Source organism: Pinus tabuliformis, chromosome 3_1 (genome assembly GCF_031772625.1).
Source record: "Pinus tabuliformis cultivar Carrire ecotype Pingquan chromosome 3_1, CPIR1, whole genome shotgun sequence".
Taxonomy (NCBI): domain Eukaryota; kingdom Viridiplantae; phylum Streptophyta; class Pinopsida; order Pinales; family Pinaceae; genus Pinus; species Pinus tabuliformis.
The window spans coordinates 143786221-143809261 of NC_142301.1; the positions used below are offsets into that span (position 1 = coordinate 143786221).

At 41.5% G+C, this 23041-nt stretch overlaps 1 protein-coding gene across 1 annotated transcript in view; it reads left to right on the top strand.

Moving 5' to 3' along the window:
• Positions 1 to 22602, top strand: part of LOC149186212 (protein ROOT HAIR DEFECTIVE 3-like) — a 53006-nt gene extending 30404 nt beyond the window's left edge. Inside the window, exons 19-23 of the mRNA XM_089410927.1 lie at positions 63 to 254; positions 406 to 510; positions 21463 to 21557; positions 21684 to 21780; positions 21947 to 22602. Of these exons, the coding sequence (XP_089267053.1) occupies positions 63 to 254; positions 406 to 510; positions 21463 to 21557; positions 21684 to 21780; positions 21947 to 22195 (738 nt within the window). The 3' untranslated portion in view covers positions 22196 to 22602. The remainder of the gene's footprint in view (positions 1 to 62; positions 255 to 405; positions 511 to 21462; positions 21558 to 21683; positions 21781 to 21946) is intronic.
• The last annotated feature ends 439 nt before the right edge of the window (positions 22603 to 23041 follow it).

Sequence of the window (23041 nt, forward strand, 5' to 3'; positions counted from 1 at the left end):
AAACCTTGTATGCATCCTGTGAATATCATTACCATGAAGTTTCTTCTTGTCTCTGTTTGCAGTCTTTGAAGCTGCTTGCTGTCATGGCTGCCTTACGTTTGGAAGAAAAAACAGATAAATCAGAAGATAAAACGGATAAAATTGAATCTGTGTTGTCGTCTGCCCTACTAGATAATGGTGATGGATCTAGTGCCATCCAAGAGAGAAGTGTCTCTGCTATAGTGAGCCCACTAGCGTCAAGCACTTGGGAGGAGGTATGTTTCATGTGGATAACATAGTTCAGTTATCTAATTGTTTCCTCTTTGTTTTTCTAATTCATTATCTTTAATGGCATGTGTGTGTATTTAATTTATTATTTTTAAGTTTATTTACTTACTGTTTTTATATAATTCTTGGTGTTTGCAGGTTTCTCCTTCTGATACATTAATTACACCAGTGCAATGTAAGTCTATATGGAGGCAATTCAAAACAGAGACAGAGTATACAGTTGGGCAGGCTATTGCTACTCAGGTGAGTTTTCATCATCCCACTAATCTAGAAGTCTATTTGTGTTTGTTAATTATGCAGCTTGTTAGGTTAAATGGAGTCTACTTCTGTTCATTATTTCCATGAAAGTATGTCATCCATTTTATAAGCAGGGTCTACCTGTACTCCTTTGTGCACACAAGGACTCATTATTGCAGTTCTGGTTGCTTGCATTTCTTCTATGTGTTTGCATTATTTATCCCTTTATGTTTTACTGGGATTATTTTGTTTGTTTTTGTTAGTTGTATTGCAGTACAGTATAAAGGCTTTTAGTTTTTTTTTGTAACAAGTGATCATGGATGTTTAAGGATAAGTCCTTTCCTTTCATGTTTTTTGCCATGTTCTCCGTATTTAGGGACAATCTTGCTGTCTTATTTTGCTCAAGTGTAATGAAGACTAGATTTTTAACCCGAGTCCATGTTGCTAGGTAGATGCATAACTGTAGGTGATGTTTTCCTCTAGTAGTGTTTGATTTGTACAATTCAACTAAATTTTGTTTAAAACATTCACTGAGACAATGCTGGAGAGATAAAGTTTCAAAATAAGAATAGAAATTACCATGAATGCTGCTGCCATGCATGTCTCACACTTCATATTTAACTAACCTTAAGTGGTTATGGCAGTTTAACCACCTAACCACCAACCATTTCATCTAAATGTTACATTGTTCACATTTCACATATAAAGTATTCCTTATATAAATAATTATTAATCCTATATATTACTGGAGTATTAATACTGCAAGACCCTCCTTTAACATGAACATGATATTTCTCAGATTTTAGCGCCTCCCTCAATAAATTTTAAAAGAAGTTTACAAAGAATTAATACAAGGCGACTACAAATTTGAAGACAGTGTATGGGTCTACCTCCCACTCCGAGGCACCTAAGTAACCATCTGCAGTTACATGTCGTATCTTGAGCTTCTCTTCATGTCCAGGAGCTTCCCAGTGTCCATCTCTGACTAGCATAACTCTAATTTTGAAGGAAGATCTCCACTTGGATTCTGTAGACAATCTGTCACTTCCATCAGATTGCCATCACCCTTTTTCTTTTAAGGGGGAGTTAGGCTGGATTCCTCTATCCAGTCAATCAACTAGTTAATCGTTCTTTAGTATCCTCTTTTTGGGGACTCTTAGCATCTAATTAAAATAGGTATTCTGAATTGATTTTTATCGGTTTCATTATCAATTTTTTCCTTCCTTGCTTCACAAACTATGAGGATAACTGGAATTTTCTTTAATGGGTTTTCTGTTCTTGAGCTTTGGGATAAGTACTTTGTTATAATAATTGTGATAAAACGTGTCTTTTTGAATGCCATGCCTTTACAGCTTGGAAATAAATATTTTTCCTTGTAGAATAAAGATAAAAAATGACCTTGTCTGCAATGTGGTGAGCTGTGAGCAGGCTCCATGCCTAATCTGAGGTTTCATTTTGTTTGCATATGAGCGTCTGTATTATTGCTAATCTTTACTCAAATTGGGGTTTATTACATTCCAATCTGTTTTGGCATTTATAGCTTCTGAACTGCCTAGTGTGGTTTTCAAACTTCATTGTTTCCCTAGATTATAGGGTACTTTTGCTATCAGAAAACAGCACTTCAGGTCCTCTGTTTTGGATGATACTGCTGAACCATGGCTCTGGTTGCCTGTGCTGTGTATGGCACCTTATACAGTCTGTCTATAGGCCATTAGCAGGTTATATCTCAGTGTGATTGTAGAGTTTCTGGGTTATCCCTGTTATGGATTTGTGCCCTAACAGACACTCTTCAAATCTTCTTCCTCAAAATTCAGGGCCGAAACACAGGATACATGTTTTATTTTCTTCAATAACAACAAACCTCAGGCTGCCCTTGTTGAGGTGTTTGCTGAGTGTATGCTGGAATTGGCTGTTCACAATTTTATTTTTGTCTCATCCTCGTTTTTAGGTTCGCTTTTGCTGAAATTAATGCTTATTATCACAGTCAACAACTTTAGGATATCAATGCTAGCACAGCAGGACATTTTAGTGTGTATCAACTATCACCTTGGAATGTTGAAAACATTTACATGTCATTTATAATGTTGAGGAGTATGTGCACCCATGTATAAGTTAAGATAATTTTATTAATGTCCAACAAATGACCATAAATAGGTCAACGAGACTGAAGGATACAACCAGTACGAGTACAATGCGGGAATGCAAACACAACTCCTAGAAAATGCCAAAGCTAAATCTAGGATAAAATGAAGTAAAGAAGGATAGAATAATAGGACAGCCTCCTATACATGTATATAACCCAATCATGTAGAAAGGCTAAGTGGATAAGTCTAGGGCTGGAGTTCGATGATGTCAAGAGTGCTTGAGTTTGAAAGTCGATGGCGAGTGGGGCGACAATGGTACTAGTTCGCTATTAGAGTCCTTTGGATCCAACGAGGAGTTTGGTTGCATGATTTGGGGGCGGGAGTTGTTGGAGCGAGGGACACTCTTAACATCCGAGGCCAAAGGAAAGAAGATTTGGATAAGTCTCTAGTCGCTTTGCTGGGGTTGGGGAGGAACTCGTTGGGTAAAGGGCCCATGTTTGGGAATCATATGGTACTAAACCCTTTGATGCTCTAGGTGTGGGTGAATTGATGTGATGTTCGACACATCCACAATGGTATCGAGGGTATTGGTGGGCCTCCCAAAACATGCGCCGGGGGGGGGGGTGGGTGGCTGAGGGGACGCTCAAGGTTTCACTGCCTTACTATCTGAAATACCTTGGAACTTAGCTCGTCGCTTGGTGCTTTGATCAATTGGATCAACTTGAAAATATTATGTGATTGTCTGAATCGTCCTCAAGTGAGGTAGGGTATGCAGGATTTGAGATTTGTGTCTAAATGCTCCTTGATGAAGAGGGCTAGGCATCTCTAATCATGATATAGGAAGAAGGTAGAGAGATCCTATGGACTCTCTATATAGGTAATGATATCGTCCTTTGGTCTCACGGTATATGGGGCATTGAAAAATGAAGTGCATCTTGATGTTTGGCTCCTATAGGTGATACAACTGGGATACCCTATTAGATCGTGGTATACGGTGATCCGTCTCTACCCGAAGTCAATGAGACCCAACTTGAAGTTGCCCCAGTGGGATCCTGAGTGAGTGCATCCAGTGCCTGCGAGTATAAGGGGGCAGGCGATGAGGCCATCTCACAACTCCAAAAAATGCTCTAGGTAGAAGAACATTTTTGAGCCAAGGCTCATTGAGGGGGATGTCCAAGTGACCTGAATGTATTTGATGGCTCGATTTGGTATCTACCAAGTTGGTAAGAGATGTGTTGGTCTGTCAAGGGAGAAATTAAATGGAGGAAGGCACTCTAGGGAGATGGTCATCGACTAAAGGAGCTGAGATGCCTCTACGAATCATCCACAAGCATGACCTAAGGGCATCCAAAGCGATGGCCTTCGAAGAATGAATTGCAAGATAGGGTTATCTTTCTTTTGGTAGTAGAATCATTGTAAGCCTATGGAGTAAAGAGATCAAGTATGGCCTTCGAAGAACAAATTGCAAGATAGGGTTATCTTTCTCTCGGTGGTAGAATCCTTGTAAGCCCTGACTCTATGGAGTAAAGGGATCAGGTGGGAAATGACCTCAAGGTGAAAGGGGTGAACCCCAAACACTTCTTGAATAATGGGCTGTAGAATTGTGTGTTTGCAACGGATGATATGCTAGAGAAGCATGGTTTGGACTTTCTCCATCATGGCCCAATTTGACTTTTGGAAATTGGGTCCCCAGATCTTGGAGACAGAGAGGATTGTGGGTCTGATTGATCCAGGTGGATATTGGTGGCCACCTGCCAGGTCCACCTGGACCCCCACCATTGTCTTTCTCAGCATTTTCAGTTTCCTTAATTGTAGCACAGTTTACTATTTTTAGCAGTTTTTCGGGTCCTGAACTTCCGGAGCCGTTTTGAGGCCCTAAACGACGTTTTTTTGGAATTCTGGGGCGACCGAGCCCTATGTTGTCTCCCAAAGTGGTAGTACTCGGATAGATCTTTCTAACGAGCTATCGTACGCGTCAAACGGAGATCGTATGCCAAAGTTACGACCCCGGGAAATTGATGTACCAATTTACCCAAACGGGGCCCACAATTTGGCGTTTCATCTTCTAGGGTTAGGTTTCGGTATGTGAAGGGTTTTCCATTGTTTCTCAACAATAAATAGGCCTTCGAGCCTCATTGTAATACAGTTCAGAACAGTTCAGAGGCATGTAGCCATCACATCTCTTCTCAGAGATAAGCTACCATCGCCCTAGCTAGTTTATTGCCATTTCTGTTTGTAAGCATATGTCAGTATTTTCCATTAATGAAATGAAGTATTATTTCCGCTGCATCTTTGTGTATATGGTTATCTCTGTAATTTGTTGCGTTCCTGCTTAAATCTGGATCAGTGGTATCAGAGCGGTCTGCTTTTTCTCTGTTTTTCTTTGCATGTCCCCAACAAGGTCGGGATATAAGGAGTTAGGGCTTGAACTGGTTGAACCTTTGCAAGACCAGCCTCGCAAATCCCGACGGCCTCCCATGGCGGACGAGAAGAAAGACGAGGGGGCAGGAGATCCCATCAAAATCTTGCTCGAAGAAGCGCTCGAGCGACAACGGAACGCGATGATGGACAGCTTTGCGCAGATCCTTCAGCGGCTACCCAGAAGCGGCGCATCGGCTTCCAGCAGCTCCTCTGGAAACGCCACACCCTTTAAGGTACAAGTTAATTTTGAAATCCCCATATTCGAGGGTCAGATAGACGCCGATGCCGTAGATAAATGGTTAAATCTGCTAGAGGGTTATTTTTCTGTTCATGAATTTTCGAGTCGGGAAAAGATTGTTTTTGCTCTTCTCAAAGCAGCCCCCCACGTCAAGGACTGGTGGGAAACCTACTGCGAGCAGAAGGATGAAAGTACTGGCTCACTATTTTCAGCCGCACCCACCTGGGATTCGTTCCGGGATGCCATCAAGGAGCAGTACTACCCTGTCGGAAGCTATGAGGATGAATACATAAAGTGGACCACGCTGCGGCAGGGAAGGGACCAAGATGTGCCGGAGTTCACCAATCTTTTCCATACCCTTCGCACAAAGTTGGGTATCAAGGATTCGGAGCAACATTTGATACTCAAATACCGTGGCTGCCTGCACAAGTACATCCAGGAAGAAATACAGTTCCTAAACATCCCCTCGCTCGGCGCAGCATACCGGTATGCCGTCAAAGTCGAGCAGAAGTTTAAACAAAAGAAGCGAGACTTTGGATCTGCGAATCCAAAGCAGGGGAAAGGTGCCCCTAAACCACAGAACAAAGGACAAAGCCAAGGCGGGACAGCCCAAGACAACCAGCTGAAGCTGCAAGCAAAGAGCAACGCCGCGAAGCCGAGAAAGGACACTGGAAAATGGTGCGAGTTCCATAAGAGCTCCACTCACAACACAAGTGAGTGTCGGGCCAAACAGTCACTGGTGGCTGAGCTAAAGGTTTCAGAATCAGATGCATGTTCCGACTCTGAGTCAGAACCCGATAAGGGGTATGAAAAAGGGAAGCAGATCATTGATGCGGATCCCAGCGCCACTGTTGCTACCGCAAAGATCCAGAAAAATGAACCCGAAGATCCAGAGGAGGAGGAGCGTCTCTTCCACTCCCAGATGTGGGTCAAGGGCTCCCCGATACAGTTCATTGTTGATAGCGGGAGTCAAAAGAACCTCATTTCGGCAGAGGTCGTGAAGCGGTTGGGCTTACCGACCACAGCACATCCACAACCATACACCATTGGGTGGCTTTACCAAGGGCGAGATCTTCGCGTGAGCCAGCAGTGTCGCCTTCCATACAACATCAAGCCCTTCACGGATGAGGTATTGTGTGACATTGCTCCCCTTGAAGTTTGTGATGTATTACTAGGACAACCATACTTGTGGAAGCGACATGCTGTGTATGAATCAAGGCCCCGTGCTGTTATTATTACATTGGGAAATAAGTTGTTCAGGATACCAGAGGTACCACCACCTGCCGCCATCTCTTTGATTACTGCAAAACAATGCAGTAAGATCATTTCCAAAACCAGGAAATTTGTTTTCCTGATGATACGCCCTCAAGGGAAGAAGAAGACAGTGGCCGCGGCCTCCAAACGAGGTCCCTCTGCACGGCAGCTACAAATGGACAAGATTGTGGAGGAGTACAAAGACATCTTCACCTCCCCGGCAGGGGTTCCTCTGCACTGTCAAGTCAAGCACTCCATTGATCTGACCCCAGGTGCGCCGCTACCCAATGGACCAATTTATCGGCGCTCCGTTCTGGAGAACAATGAAATCAAGAGGCAGATTCAGGAGCTCCTACAGAAAGGTCACATCCGTCCGAGTTCTTCGCCCTGTGGGAGCCCGATAGTGTTGGTACAGAAGAAGGATGGGACGTGGAGACTCTGTATTGACTATCGGGCGCTGAACAAGATCACTGTCCGTAATAGGTACCCGATCCCGCGGATTGATGACCTCCTAGACCAACTAAAGGGGGCGAAATATTTCAGCAAGATCGATCTGAAGTCAGGATATCACCAGGTACCAATTGAACCCTCAGATGTGTGGAAGACTGCCTTCAAATCCAAGGAGGGCCTCTTCGAATGGTTGGTCATGCCTTTCGGATTGACGAATGCTCCTGCAACCTTTATGAGGCTAATGGATGACATCTTGCGGCCATTCACCAACTCCTTTGTAGTAGTATACTTGGATGACATTCTGATCTTCAGCCAGAGTTGGGAAGAGCACCTCCACCACATCCGACAGGTTCTCCAAACACTGCGGCAACACAAGCTATGTGCCAATTTGGAGAAATGCACTTTTGGCATGACCGAGGTCCAGTATCTGGGATACATCATTGATGAACAGGGGGTGCATGTCGATCCAGCCAAGGTCCAAGTCATTCGGGATTGGCCCTCTCCAACCACTCTAACAGAGCTCCGCAGCTTTCTAGGTCTTGCCAACTTCTACCGCAGGTTTGTGTTGGGATTTTCTCATATTTCTTGGCCCTTGAGTCAAGTCACCAAGGGCGGGGCGAAAGCAAAATTTTTTGGTCTGAATCTCAACAGAAGGCATTCAGGGAGTTGAAGGATCGCCTCTGCACGGCACCAGTGCTCGCGTTACCAGATTTACAACAACCATTTGAGGTCGAGACAGATGCCTCTGACTATGCTATTGGGGCAGTCCTTACTCAACATGGACATCCAGTGGCATATCACAGTGAAACACTTTCAGACACAGTCCGGAAGTACCCCACTTATGATAAAGAGATGTATTCCATTGTACAGGCCTGCCGACAATGGAAGCATTACATTTTGGGGAAGGAAACGGTCATCCACACAGACCACCGACCTCTGCAATTCATACAGACCCAAGGGAAATTGCAGAATGATCGCCATCAGAAGTGGTCTACATACCTGCAACAGTTTCACTTGAATATCAAGTATAAAAAGGGCAGCACCAATAATGTTGCAGATTGCCTCAGTCGACCACCGATCATGGCGCTAACCACCGTGCTCAACTCTTGCGGGCACGAGACTTCTGATTGGCCACTTCTCTACAAAAGCGACCCAGAATTCGGCCACACATACCAGACACTCTTGGAGGGTCGGCAGGTTGCAGATTTTCACCTCTAGGATGCCCTATTATGCCACCTCGGTCACCTTTGTGTTCCTTCAAGCGAGCGTGCCAAGATGATTTGGGAAGCACACTACAGTCGGGCTGCTGGGCATTTCGGGGTCGAGAAAACAGTGGCAGTACTGCAAAACTATTTCTATTGGCCGAATCTTCGACAGGATGTTGGGAAGTACATCCGATCATGTACTGCCTGTGCCATTGCCAAACCGACCATTAAGAAGCAAGGCCTCTATACCCCGTTGCCTACCCCTAGTCGACCTTGGGAATCCATCTCCATGGATTACATGTCAGGCCTTCCTTCCACTAAGCATGGAAATGACTGTGTTTTTGTGGTCGTCGATAGGTTATCAAAGATGGCCATTATGATGGCCTGCAAGAAGAATATCACAGCAGAAGCCACTGCTAAACTCTTCTTTGAACGAGTGTGGGTGCACTTTGGGATCCCACAGTCTATCATCTCAGATCGGGACAGTCGGTTTCTCAGCACATTTTGGTCCAGTCTCTGGTCAATGCTGGACACCAAACTCACGAAGTCCACAACCTTCCATCCTCAAACTGATGGCCAGACAGAGGTTGTCAACAGGATGATTGTGCACATTCTGCGCATGTATAACTCAAAGCATCCACGCACATGGGACGAGAGCCTCCCCTATGTTCAGCACAGCTACAACCGAGCTCTTCACAGCTCCACTGGCCATAGCCCTTTTCAGGTGGGTTTAGGATTCCAGCCACTATGCCCCATTGATGTGGCCATGCCACTTGCAGCTACTCACATGAATTCAGCTCATGTCCAGTCCGAAACAGATAAGGCCACCAGCTTCATTGAGCGCATCCAACATATTCGCCAGCAGGTCCATGACATTCTTGAGAAATCAAAGGCCAAGTACAAGCAGCGACATGATCAACACCGGGTGCCACACAAGTTTCAGGTGGGCGACAAAGTCTGGTTGCATTTGCAAAAGGAACGCCTTACTGGAGCCTATCGGAAATTGAGACCACTTCGATATGGTCCTTACACCATTACTAAGGCTATGGGAGACAATGCATTTGAGCTCAGCATTCCCCCATTCCTTGGCCTGCACCCAGTGTTCAATGTGGACCGCCTTCGGCCATACTTTCCACCATTGCTAGACACATCCGACATTGCAGAACAGCTCAAACCCACAGAATTAAATCCAGATTGCATGGAACAAGCTGCAACTGATCGGATCATGGACACACAGATCAAGAACACTCGCCAACAGCATATCCAACTGTATCGAGTTGTCAAAGCAGGCCAACTCCTTCAGCAGGGCAAGTGGCTCACCAGGGAACAAGTTCAGCAGAGGTTTCCTCATCTCATGGAGGAGCTCAACGCAATGGGGACCATTGCTTCCTAAGGGGGGAGGAATGATCCAGGTGGATATTGGTGGCCACCTGCCAGGTCCACCTGGACCCCCACCATTGTCTTTCTCAGCATTTTCAGTTTCCTTAATTGTAGCACAGTTTACTATTTTTAGCAGTTTTTCGGGTCCTGAACTTCCGGAGCCGTTTTGAGGCCCTAAACGACGTTTTTTTGGAATTCTGGGGCGACTGAGCCCTATGTTGCCTCCCAAAGTGGTAGTACTCGGATAGATCTTTCTAACGAGCTATCGTACGCGTCAAACGGAGATCGTATGCCAAAGTTACGACCCTGGGAAATTGATGTACCAATTTACCCAAACGGGGCCCACAATTTGGCGTTTCATCTTCTAGGGTTAGGTTTCGGTATGTGAAGGGTTTTCCATTGTTTCTCAACAATAAATAGGCCTTCGAGCCTCATTGTAATACAGTTCAGAACAGTTCAGAGGCATGTAGCCATCACATCTCTTCTCAGAGATAAGCTACCATCGCCCTAGTTAGTTTATTGCCATTTCTGTTTGTAAGCATATGTCAGTATTTTCCATTAAAGAAATGAAGTATTATTTCCGCTGCATCTTTGTGTATATGGTTATCTCTGTAATTTGTTGCGTTCCTGCTTAAATCTGGATCACTGATAATGGCCTCCATGAGGTGGAGCTTGGATGAGATGTCCTGAAACTATGCTTGGAAGCACTATCACTTGATGAGGCCCAACAAGCCGTAACCTTTACTAAGTCAAAGTTGGAGTGCCTACCACATACCAAATATGGGCCCTGTGAATAGTACCCCCAAGTAGGTGTAAGATGTGGTGATCTAAATCTTTGACCCGCCGTAGTAGAAGTGTAGGTATGCAACAAAGTTCTTTGAGGCATTGAAGATCAAAACCTTGGTTTTACCCAGGTTGACCTTCAATCATTGAAGGTCACAGAAATTGGCCAACGTGTCAATTTGTCTTTGTAATTCCTCAAGAGTAGATGCCAACAAGACCAAGTCATCAGGAAAGAGGAGAAAGGAGATCAAAACATGGCGTAGTAGGTAGTCTACACCCTCTTTTATGTGCTCATGGAGGAAAAAGACTTGATCTCATAAATATAAATTCCAAGGAGAGTATGAGAGAGGGGACACCCTTGCTTCACCCCAATGGTACTTTGAATGAAGTCTGAAAGACCATGGGTCATCTTGAGTCGCCCCAACGCTGACTCATAGAGTCTCATGATAACAGTTAAGAGGGTCTCTTATATATGCCAATGTCGTGGAGTCTTTGGAATAATGCCTCCCTTGGCACCTTGTCAAAAGCTTTCTGAAAATCAACAAAGCAACTGTAAACCCGCGAAGAGTGATGGTGAGCCTCCATAGTGATGGCTCTGAGGGTGAAGATGTGATCAGTTGTATGGTACTTTGTGCGGAATCTTGCTTGTCCTATAGCTCTGATATATCGATTTCCCAGTTCCTCAAAAAGCCATTGGTGTAGAAATGTGGCATAAAACTTGGAGAATCTGTGGCCCACCATGATAGTTCTATAGTTATTTGGATTAGCACTGCTTCTAGATTTGTGGATCGGATGGATGATGTGTCTTGTCCAGGAGGGGGAGAATCCTGAACAAACCACATGGTTAAAAAGATTTGCAATATATGACTCAAGTGACTGAAAGCCATGCTTGAGGAATTTGACCTGAAACCCATCCTCATCAGCTGCTCTGTTGGTACTCAAAGCTCAGGCTGCTTTCCTAAGTGATAGTGCAGAGAAGAGGTGGTATAAGGTGGGTGCGGAGGGGATACGAGACATAATAAATTTTCATTAATGAACTGATATAGTAACTAGGCATTTTCCTATTAATCAAGTGATATACTAATAAGGCAGTTTCCCACTATGTAACATGCTTTTTGTTTTCACTATGAATTGAGACATTTTTCGTACTATAGTACTATGAAATGAGACATTGAACAAATCCATTCTTTCCCATTATTATTCATGTTCATGTGTGTATGTAAAACAACATGGCATCGAAAGCAAATTGAGTACACACCGAGGAAGTGGGTGATTGGTCTGAGGGATTGCTGTGATTGGACGGAGGGACTAAGGAAATGGATGAGAGATGGTGCTGAGTGTGTGTAGAGGTATATTTTTTAATTAAAAAACCGATGGTGAATTGGGCTGCTAGAGGGGTTAGTGTATGGGGCGATTTGCAGTTGTAAAGGAGATACTCGTATCAGAGAAAGGAAGTGTCTATTGGCTCTTGTGATTGGTAGCCGTCGTGTGAGTCACTGAGCAAATGAATTTGTGGCTGTCATTCAGGAATATAGAAGGTGTCGCTGTCACACTTTGCAAATAGATTCAAGGTTCGAGGAGCCAGTGCCATACCCATTGTGGGATTTGACAATGAACAATTCAAAAAAGATTGCTGCCACTTGGTAAATATTGGAAAAGGGCTTACTAGTGTGTGAATAACGAGTCAACATCTGACAAAAGAAGTTGTTGAGGAATTGGAGTTGTTGAAGAAGGTGACGAATTTAAAGAATTTGTGAGACCATGGACAAGAGTATGGCTTGCTGTCTACCAGAAGATGTAGTCAGCAATAATCTTTTTTGAAAGGAGCCACTGAGACGGTTTGGTAAGCTGCTATGTAAGGTTGTACTCAAAGAATGAAAGTGAAGTTGTTATGAAGCTTGAAGCTGTCAGGATTATTTTTTAAAGTGAAGATACCATTCTAAATGTAATATGGAAGATGGAGCTGCCATTGGTTTGTGGGAATTTGAGGAGCCACCCTTTTACAAATTGTTCTACTATGGGTGCAAACGAACCTACAAGCACATAGGGCAAGGAAGATAATTGGGTCAAGTTGGAGAATGATTGAGAAGGTCTATGCTTGGAAATTAATACCAGTAAGTTTTATGATTCCTTGTATTGACAGTAATTCTGATGAAGGTGTTTTTATTTGTATTTAGAACTTAAAAAAATTAGTTTAAGGCTTGGATTTAGACTGTGTTTCTGTATGAGACAGGATCAGCAACAGTGAAATCGGATTTGTTTGGTGTCATTAAAACCTTAACAATGTCTAGTTCAGCTCATATGATGCTGGGCAAAAAGATAAAAGTTTAATGGTTATAATTTTTAAATTATGACTGCAAACGATGCTTCCCATATTTGAATTAGAGATGTTTGGACGAACTTGTATTGGGACAAGAAATGTGGAGCAAGACTGATGTGGATGCCTAATTGGAGTATGATGTGAAGAATCTAGAGGTTGTGAAGCAGATCAAGCTCTTGGTAATCAATGAGATACTTCTTGATGTTCAATATGGTACTGGTGCATTTGTCATATGGGAAAATAGTAGATGCATGAAGCCTCTTACAAAGGTAGAGTGTTTTTCCTAAAAAAATGTTATTCTCAATTAAATGTAGGAATTTGACTCCTTGCAAGATCATTTGTTAAAAATCAAGGATATTAGAAATCAATTGAAAGGATAATGGAACAAGAAGATATGGTGGTTATAAATTTGAAAAATCTGCTTTCTTCCTGCAGATTTTACTGAGACCTGGAACATTACTTTTTTCTGATAAAGATATGTGACCTGTCATTTGAGCCACTGACCACAAAACTCTCACTGGAAGATAGATGGGAAAAAAAGTGTGGGAATAGCAATGTTAATGACGCTTTTGTGGTATCACTTGCAACAAAATTTAAGACAAAGGGAAGTAAACATATTAAAGAGTTTATTTTGGCAAATTAGGGCATATAAGCAGAGTTTATAAGAAGGGTTGTGGGATGAAAAGCACAACCCATAGCATTCTTCTGATGATCAATACGAAAAGAAGCATGCTAATGTCGTTGAACATGAGGAGTTTTATGTTTTCATGTTTGGAAGAAGGGATTCAAAGAGTTGTGAGGTTGATTGGAATGTTAGTTCAGGGGCATCTAGGCATTTTACTAACATTATTGATTGTTACCTTGACTTTGTATAGCATAAATTTAATATTGATTGTGTTCCGTTGTATGGTGGAAAAGAATACGAGGTTACAGGATTAAAGATGCTTATTATGTTCCCTGTTTGGAGATTTTTTGTAGTTGTTGTTCTAATAAGTAATATAAAGATATAAGTTTCAGCAATAATAAATGTTCTATTGTTGATAAGAGTAGCAAAAAGATGGTTGCTATGTGTGTGGAAGAATAGGGCTTATATTTGTTGATAGAAGTTGAGAATGCGGGATTGGTTCAAATGAAGGATGGCTGTAATTTTACTCATAATTCCACAAAAATGCCTAGGGTAGAGAAGTGTCAAGTGAGATAGATTTCGAGAAATGAAGACTTAGAAGATGTTGCTGCTGAAACAAGTCCAAATCAGTGAAGAAGAGAAGGTAAGCAAACAGCAGGTTTATTAGGCATTATTTGCTTTAATCCATATGAAGAAGAACCGTAGGGAGAGTGAAGATGAAGAGCAAAGAAGTCTCTCAAGGAGGGTGAAGATGAACTGATAAAACAAGATGGTGCTTTCTTAGAGAAGCAAATGCAAAAATTTGATATGTTGGACAACAAAGATATGGATGAGGACCGAGGTGAGTTCAGGGAACAAGCTAAGTTCTATGTCAATGGTGGAAACATTAACTGTTCAGCCAACATTAGTTCTCATCTGGTTGGTGAGTCAATGGTCAGACAAAAGGCTGGTGACTAATTTCATCAACCTTGTCTAATATAGTTCGTTTCCAGCCACGATTTTGAAGATCTTGTAAAATGACCATTATGGAAGGTTTGAGGGTGTTAGAGAAAAAGGTCATATTTATAAGTCAAAGATGTCATTGTCGTATGTAAAGGCCCTATTGAGCATATTGTATCATGTCAAGAACAATATTGTAAGTTAAGAAGTATCATAAGACCCTCCAAAACAAGTCGGCCTAACAGTCGAACATGTCAGTCCACAGGCAGCAACAAGTCAGTCTCCTAAGGGGCTATTCGACATCCACATGAAGCTTATACAAGATAGTCGACCTCATTGGGAGGACACAGAATCAGCTCGTTGAAGCGCAAGAAAAAGACCAAGAACAAGAGCGGTGAAGGAGGAGACACCAAAACAGAAGAAACAAATTTTTTAAGGTCTGTTTTGGAGAAGAATCACTCTTACCGTGCGAAGACGAATTAGGGCATCTATTTTTTGCAGGAAGGCCAAATTGCAGAGCTACTTAAAGAAGCTGAAATCTGGAAGCCAAGGATCAAGGTAGCCGAGTTATTGAAGAAGAAGCAACCCACTAAGCGAAGAAGAAAGGACTATTTCACCATATTCTCACTCACATGTGTGGCCTAGGGTTTCTACAGTAAGGCCGAGTTGCAGTCAAGAAGTTGTAGGTCCAAAATATTGGTCAAAGGAGAAGTTGTATCTGCTATGAGGCAAGTTTGACTTGGGTTGAAGGAAGTTCATCAAGGAGCAGTTTGACTTGGTCTTGGAGGGGTCTTTGTGAAGGGTCATAGGTTTTTGAATTTGACATCGGAATATTCTATAAGAAGAGAAGAATTCTTGTGGGTTTTCCTCTCAAGAGGAGAGGTTTTGGCCTTGGCTAGCAGCCTACATTTTGTGTCCTCTTGTCTCTTTGATCTTCATTGTTTGGTAGCTGTTTGATGATAAAAACATAATAATAATCAAGTGAAAAAGAAGCTAATAACAAGTACATCAAGTTAAGTGAAAGAACATCACAAGCAATTATCAAAGTAAGTGAAATCACCTAATCTAGCTGCCCCTAGATTTCTCAACAGAAATAGCAATGCTCTTCAGATCTGAAGTTTTCATCTATGGACCCAATGTTGCATTAACATAGTATTGTTACATTTTGTTAATTTTAGATAACAATGGTATGTTTTATGCTTGAGCACAATTTACTTCAATGTTCCTTTAGCAGCCCAATGACAATTTCCAATTATATCTAGTAGCAATCACATTAACTTATAAACATTGACAGTAAATGTAGTTAGAACATAAAATCATATGAAGAAAACAAGCCAAGACAAGAGGACACAAGATGTGGAAAATGCCAGGGACAAACCCCAATGTGGGGAAACCCTTTGATCAAATATTCTTATTATTCTTCAAGATTTCAGCAGAGAGAGAGAGTACAAATATCATAAGTACAAGCCCAAAACAGATCTGCAAAATCAGCAGTCAATGCAGCCCTAACTAGAAAGTCAACGGTGGTCAAAACTGCCCCAAAACGTCCTCCAAGCAGCTCGGTCAACAACAGTCCAATTCTGCAGTCAAATCTGAAGTCAACCCGAAGTCAATGCAGGTCAACCTGTCCCAAACTCAATTCTGTGCCAATAAATGCGGCCTAGAAAAATCAGAATTCTGGCACAAAAATCGAGGTCAATGTGGTCAAACCCCCCTTGGTCAACGCCCTGAAACTTCGACCTGTTTTGCCCCAGAAACACTTGGCCTCCTGCCACATGTGGGAAGAAGAGAAGCTGCCTCCAATAGCTGTACGAACCAAATAAGAGAAGAGAGAGATGATGTGATGTGTGATGAGTGAATGTCCAAATGAGGGAAGGGTCACTTCTATTTATACAATTCATTGAGGGTGAGGAGACCCATCTATTGGGCTTCATGAGCCTACATTTGAGTGAGGCTGACCTTGACAAATATCCATAAGAAGAATAAATTCATAATTCCATTCCTGCATGTCAGAATGAGATGATCTTTATATCAAAATTGTACTCTCCGAATGAGGAATCCAATGCAATAATCATCTCCATCATATGAATTGTCCTAAAGTGGAAGTTGGCCCTAGTTGCCAATTTTAACACATTTTCTCAACCCTCTGACCTAAACATGTCCTCCATTGGGTTTGAACACGGGTCTCCTCCAAGAGAACTCATGACTTTCACCAATTCTCCTTACTCATGTTGGCACCATGGAAAAAAGAGTTACACCAATCTAACAATAAGATTATAGAGAAATTCTAATATTTGAGCATTTGCTCAATTGGTAGGGATTCAACGCAGTGTTGCGAACATCTCGATAACATCCCGATTTTATCTCGATATCACGTTTTTTTGGCCTAGCCGATGTTTGACGATTTTTAAAGTTATTTTAATGGTATCTTACTTTTGCCGATGTTTGCCGATTTTTTACTGATATTTTCCCGATTTTCCGGATTGTTTGGTTTTCTGGACCCTTGCCGATTTTATCCCGATGCCGATGTTCGCAACATTGATTCAACATCTTTATGGAAAAACTGATTTTGGCTTTTACGAGCAAAATAGACCTCTGCTTAAAAAGCCAAAATCCCCTTAAGCTAAGTGGGGGTTGTTCATAATGAAGAGTAGCCTTACACGTAGATTTCCATAAAAACCACAACCAAAAGTGGTAGGGATTCAACATTTTTATGGAAAAAAACGAATTTGATTCTTACGAGCAAATCTAGTTTTTGGAAAAGCAGCAATTCCCCTACGTTAAGAGGGAATGGTTGAAAAGTAGCCTTAAACCTGGATTCCACAAAACCTAATTGCAAACAACCAAATTGTGTGCCATAAAAATTTGTAGTCATCTCTAACAATCTAAGTTCCTCCAGGGAGAGGGCCTTTTCAAAACAGTGGACTAGTGAGAAAATAGTTTTTTTAGCCTAAAACCAACGCCCAAAAAACCTTGGTAGACGAGTATCTCCAGCAGGTATGCAGAACTGTTTCATCTCTACCATAAAGCTTGCACACAACATTTATAACACCGACTTCTTGAAGCCTAGTCTGGACAGCCAAACCTTGCTGGAGTATAAACGACCTCAATACTTTATTTTTGAAGGAAGACTGGGATTTTCAAATAGTGGAGAACCTTTCAATTTGAAGAAAATGATCAGGAAACTTAGAATGATTGTATACTTGAATTTTCTGATTTCAGACTTCTGTGATCTATATTGTCCTGAGACTGTCTTTCGGATTAATCACATAATTCATTATTTGGTCGACGTTTCGAACCATCTAATGTGGTTCATCCTTAGGACAAAGATGATGAAACCCGATCCATCCATAGGTTAAAACAATGTCACATGGTTCGGGTTCGGAAATGATTAGGTTCGGTTTGAGTTCGAATGTTTTGATGAGGTTCGCCATGAGGTTCGTCTATATATATATATAATGAATTATAGGATAAAATACTAAGAAATCAACATCAGTAAACATAAAAAATGCTATCATGGACATGGAAACTGCAAGGATAAATTACAAGCTTGAGTTGTGACATGAAGTTATGAGTTTTGATCTATGGACTTGGTCAATGGCTATGAGGTTCGATGACGTTCGCCGAACCTCAATTTTTTTTAAGGTTCGCCAAAATTCTAACGTCAAGGTTAAAGTTTGAGGAACCTTGTGACATAGGGTTAAAACAGCTGATATGCATGCTGTTCCAAATATAACTGTTAGAGATAGTCAAATGAGATTTAATATTAAATTCAAAAATTGTCATTTTCTCGTCAAAAGGATCTTAGCTTGAGTGGCTTGGTGAGCAATTAGTTCCCAGAGTGGTTTCAAGTCTCCAGAGACATGTTGTAACTGGCCAGTTTGTGGCATTTATGAATAGTTGTATCTGGTGTAATAGTGGCAGCCAATCTTTCAAAGTTACCAATATTCCAGAAATTCTTGTTCTGGTTTTAAAAGAAAACTGACTGTTACATTTGCGGGCTTGCTATAGGTCCCATGCACATGTTAAGCACTTTCTTTGGCTTGAAACACCTTGGTTGGGCTGAAAGTTGAAAGTTGAAACATGTGTTATCCAGGCTGAAATATTTTGTAAGCTTGGGTTCAAATTCCAGGCCATATTTCCAAATCACAAAATTTGCCAAATCTTTTTGAGGTGTTTCAAAATGTTTTTGGCATATCTAGACTAGACATGTGGGGGTAGGGATGCTTCTTGCAACATAGTATTATTAATATATAATACATAAAAACCTGGCTATATTGAGAAGTGCCTTTTCACATTGGTCACATCCCTTAATGTGACTTGCATTTGCCCCCTCATCACCAACTTCCTCATGTCCTATCTGACCTCCGTTCACCCCATCTGGGATCTTACAATTGCTTATATCATTCCTTTGTGCTGGCCAAATTGTATTCTGCTATCTAATGAATTTAATTGCTTTCTAGCAGCCACTTTCTTTTTGGTAAAAAAAATGTCTTATATTAATATATAGGAGGAAATACATGGATCTCAGATGGATGTCCAGTGAGCTTTTGTAACTTCATTCCACTGGACATGGAAGCAATAACTTCGAAGACGCTTCCATGTCTCCATTTTAAGAAAAAGTATTTTGGGGTAGCAAGCTAAGTGGGCTTGATTGTGGGGAAAACTCCACAGTTAAGCACGCTTGAGCTAGAGGCGATCTGGGAGGGGTGACCTCCCGGGAAGACCTAATTACCGGGTGCAAGCCTCGTAAGTGATGATTGACGCTATATGATTCATTTCACTAGTTTCAATCCCATTTCTTCACCCCTGTGAGCATCACCCGATGCAATGAGTGCTAAGTGAACTATTCAAAAGATCATGAGAAATTAGTCAGTTATGACTACCTCTCGTGGAAATGGTCATACGTGAATGACTTACTTAACGCAGTTGAATCCCAAAAATGATATCTAATATAATGCACTGCGTAAACCCCCTAATACTTAAATTCAAAAAGAGTGAAGGGATCTCTTCTTGAATGGTTCATGAGGCACAATACTTGCTTTTGCAAATGGGGTAGCAAGCTAAGTGGGCTTGATTGTGGGGAAAACTCCACAGTTAAGCGCGCTTGAGCCAGAGGCGATCTGGGATGGGTGACCTCCCAGGAAGTCCTGGTTACCAGGTGCAAGCCCCGGAACTTCACTGATAATAAGAGTTTAAAAAGATAATATCCTTAGATGGGACAAAATTATCATGAGATGTGGGGCCCTTGGGTCTTTTTCTCCATCAGTGCTGGAGGCATTAAATGTTACCTGCTGCCAGTTGGTTGATTGAATGAAACTATTGCCAGCATATATTGAGTCACGATCTGCGAGTCTCCAGATATTGTTTCAAATGGTGCTGAAGGATAGTTTTTTGGTCTCTTCACATTGTGTACCCCACCCTCCCCCCCGCCCCCACACACACACCTCACGGACTATCAGCCACTGCCGTGTTGCATGAGTAATTTGTGGTTGGACATCAATTAGAGAACTAGGTCCCAGAGTTTGTTATAGCTGCTGTTGGAAGACTTGATCTAAAATGGAGATCTTTTTCTCCTGTCTTCACCATACTTCCAGCTCCTTCACTTGAAATTTATTGCTGCTTTAAAACCTGAACTTTGATCTGTGGGAGAGGAGATGGAAGGCCCTCTCAAGTCCCTCTTCACTAAACATATTTCTTTCCTTGGCCGATCTCCTTCTGAGCTCTTCATCTTTTGGACTTATTGGATGGGGTGCGAGCTTCATAAGCAACTCAGTGCGTTTCCACCTATGATAATACTGTTCTCTGAGGTCATGAAGTCTTAAACAATTTTATGCCCCCACCCTTCAACCAAAGAACGAGCTCTTCATCTTTTGGACTTATTGGCTGGGGTGCGAGCTTCATAAGCAACTCAGTGCATTTCCACCTATGATAATACTGTTCTCTGAGGTCATGAAGTCTTAAACAATTTTATGCCCCCACCCTTCAACCAAAGAACAAACGGGCTTCATCTGTATCAAATGTGAGTGTACCTTTATTTCCGTCTACCATAGTTGGTGGACTCTGAAATGCTTTCTGCCAATATTGATAACTGTTGCAATGGCCTACTGTATCTGTCCATGATGGATAGCCCCATACCACCTGGAGGTATAGTACAGTCCTGAAGCTGATATGTTGTTTCCCTCAATCTTTCCTTGCTATAATCCTTAGGTATGATTTGACTGTCCTGCTGTGGCCACTCAGAATTCTAATCGGGGTGTTCATCTGTAATGTTTGCGATCTGATGTGGTACCATCATGAATGAACTTGTGATGGAATTGGTCTCTCTGCCCTGTTGTCCCCTTCTCTGCCACATGGTTTGAAGAGGTGTCTTCTTCCCATGGTTTCTCATCTTCCTTGTTGCCTTGGTTCCTTAGATTTGCTGGATTTGCTTTGCTCTCTGTTGCTATTCCGATTCCTGATGAAAGCAAAAATTCTCCCCTTTGGTTTTTGCTGTTGTCCTTCTTAAAAACAAGGCATGGGAAATTTGGAAGTGCTCTCCCTTTTTAAAATCATCTCACTCAGTTGAAAGGTTCTTCTCTCCCATCAGCTTCAGTATCAAATTTAAGCGGCTGCTATATCAGTTTTATGTGGAGAGCTTTTCTCAGGACATCATGCATGTGTAATGAGTAGTCATTCACTGTACTTCGTAAAAAATGGTTGGGTGTGATTTCGACTGGAGCATCTACCTTATATTTATTGATAGTTTTGTCTGCTAGCAGGTTTCCAGGGGCCAATATATGATTATTGATTTCTTTATAGATATAAATAAGATCATTGATTTCTTTAGAAATATAGTTGCTTGGTAATATTGATTCTTTCTGGTACCAAGGGGAAGACTTTAAAATGCTTTGAAACTGAATGAACAGCCAAGTGGACTAAAATGTTTTCAGCACTAGCTAATTAGACTAAGGGCCATGTTGCATAGACTGTTTGATTAAGATATGCTTTGAAGTTTGAATATATATTCTCTCATTTCTCACAATTTTGTTTGGGATTTCTGTTAAGTTTCCTCTGGATGTACTTCAGGGAAATATTTGTAATCATTATTAGTTATATTGCAGAACTATCTTATTTTAGTTTATGGCTTTATGCAATGATCGGTCATATCAGCCGATTTAAAATGGCCCTAAAACATTTCCAGTGCTCATTCTGTTACCATGTAATTAGATAATTGATAACAACCTTACAAGCAAATTTACTTTATTGATATTACTCAGGAAGCCAGTAGGCGAAGTTCTACATTTTTGCCACCACCATGGGCGATAGTTGCATTGTTAATTCTTGGATTCAACGAGTTCATGTTGCTCCTGAGGTAATGGTTTGGGTGTTGCTTTTTAAAGAAATGTTCAGAATCTGAGAATACTAATTCTGTTATCCTTGTAAATTCCTTTCTGGTTTATAATAGGTTGATGTTATCCTTGTTTCTTAATATCAACAGGAATCCATTATATCTTGGTGTGCTGTTTGTGCTTTTTCTGTTGGTAAAAGCCCTATGGGTACAGCTGGATATTGCAAGTATATTTCAGCATGGCGCTGTAAGTTGTTGCTTACCTTTAACAATGAGTATATTTGCCATACCATCAAGTTACATGTTTAAAGGAGATGAAAAGAAATAGTGATATTAGAGTCATATTTTGTTTTACTCTAGTTACATTTAATTACAGTAATGTTTATGATGTTTCATCATTGAATATGCCACAGCTCTCTGGCATCCTTCAATTATCAACCAAGTTTCTTCCCACTGTCATGGGCATTCTAAAGAGGCTTGCTGATGAGGGGCAGAAGGTTGGAGCATCAAGTAACAATGCAAATGGTAGTGTTCAGCATGTGCCTCTGCAGGATCAAGAATCTGATTTTTCCTCTCAAGGCAGCTCATCTGCTAGTAATCTCACATACTCCGGTTCCATGACGCATAGACAAGTGGCTAATGTTGACATGAGAGTGGATTGATCGTGCTAGCTGATTGAATCTCTACCCATTGTTGGCAACTTCTCTTAAAATTATATTTGACAACAGAAATCATTGGAGTTAATTTGTCTCTTTAGATTCTATGTACACGAGTATTTTCTTTATGTACCATATGGAGTATGGTATTCTTCAACTGAAGCAATAACGAAAAGAAATTTGAAACAGTTGCTGCAAGGTTGATTGAAGGTCTCTCTAAATGATTTAGAGTCTAGACATGGCTCTCGGTCTTATTCACGAGATCCATTTTCTCGGTTTCAGTGATCCATTTCAGAAGCAAGATATGTAAGTGGTGTTTTTTTCACTTGGAGGAATGGTTCCTCTGGGTTCATGTGTATTTTGAAAGCTACGTTCATTCAAGGATTCCAGGCATTGCTTTTTTTGTCGATTCATACTGGAAATTATAGTATATTTATTGGTATCAACAATCGAGTGCTCATGCATTTGGATGTTTAATACTTTCTGTTTATAACCACGTAGTTCTATCTGAGCATATGTGGGGACCCTTTTTCACTTATTCAGTGTTGATGCTGATTCCTTTAATATCTTTACATTCTGCTCAGTGACGGGTGTTATTCTCTGGTTATTTGCAATTGCTGGAGTAGTGCCAACAAGACCAAAAAGGGGTGTGGTCTGCAGAACTATGAATTGTGTTCTAGATCTGGCTGTTCATTGTTCGTACATAGCTTGCATATCATTTGATATTGTAAAATCTATTAATGTTGACCCTCATCTCAGAAGTGAGAAGAACAGACTTCCGTAGGGTTGTTTGCAAATATCTTTCTTAGAATAATTGTAGGGGGAGGATATGACATAGATCATGTACGAGAG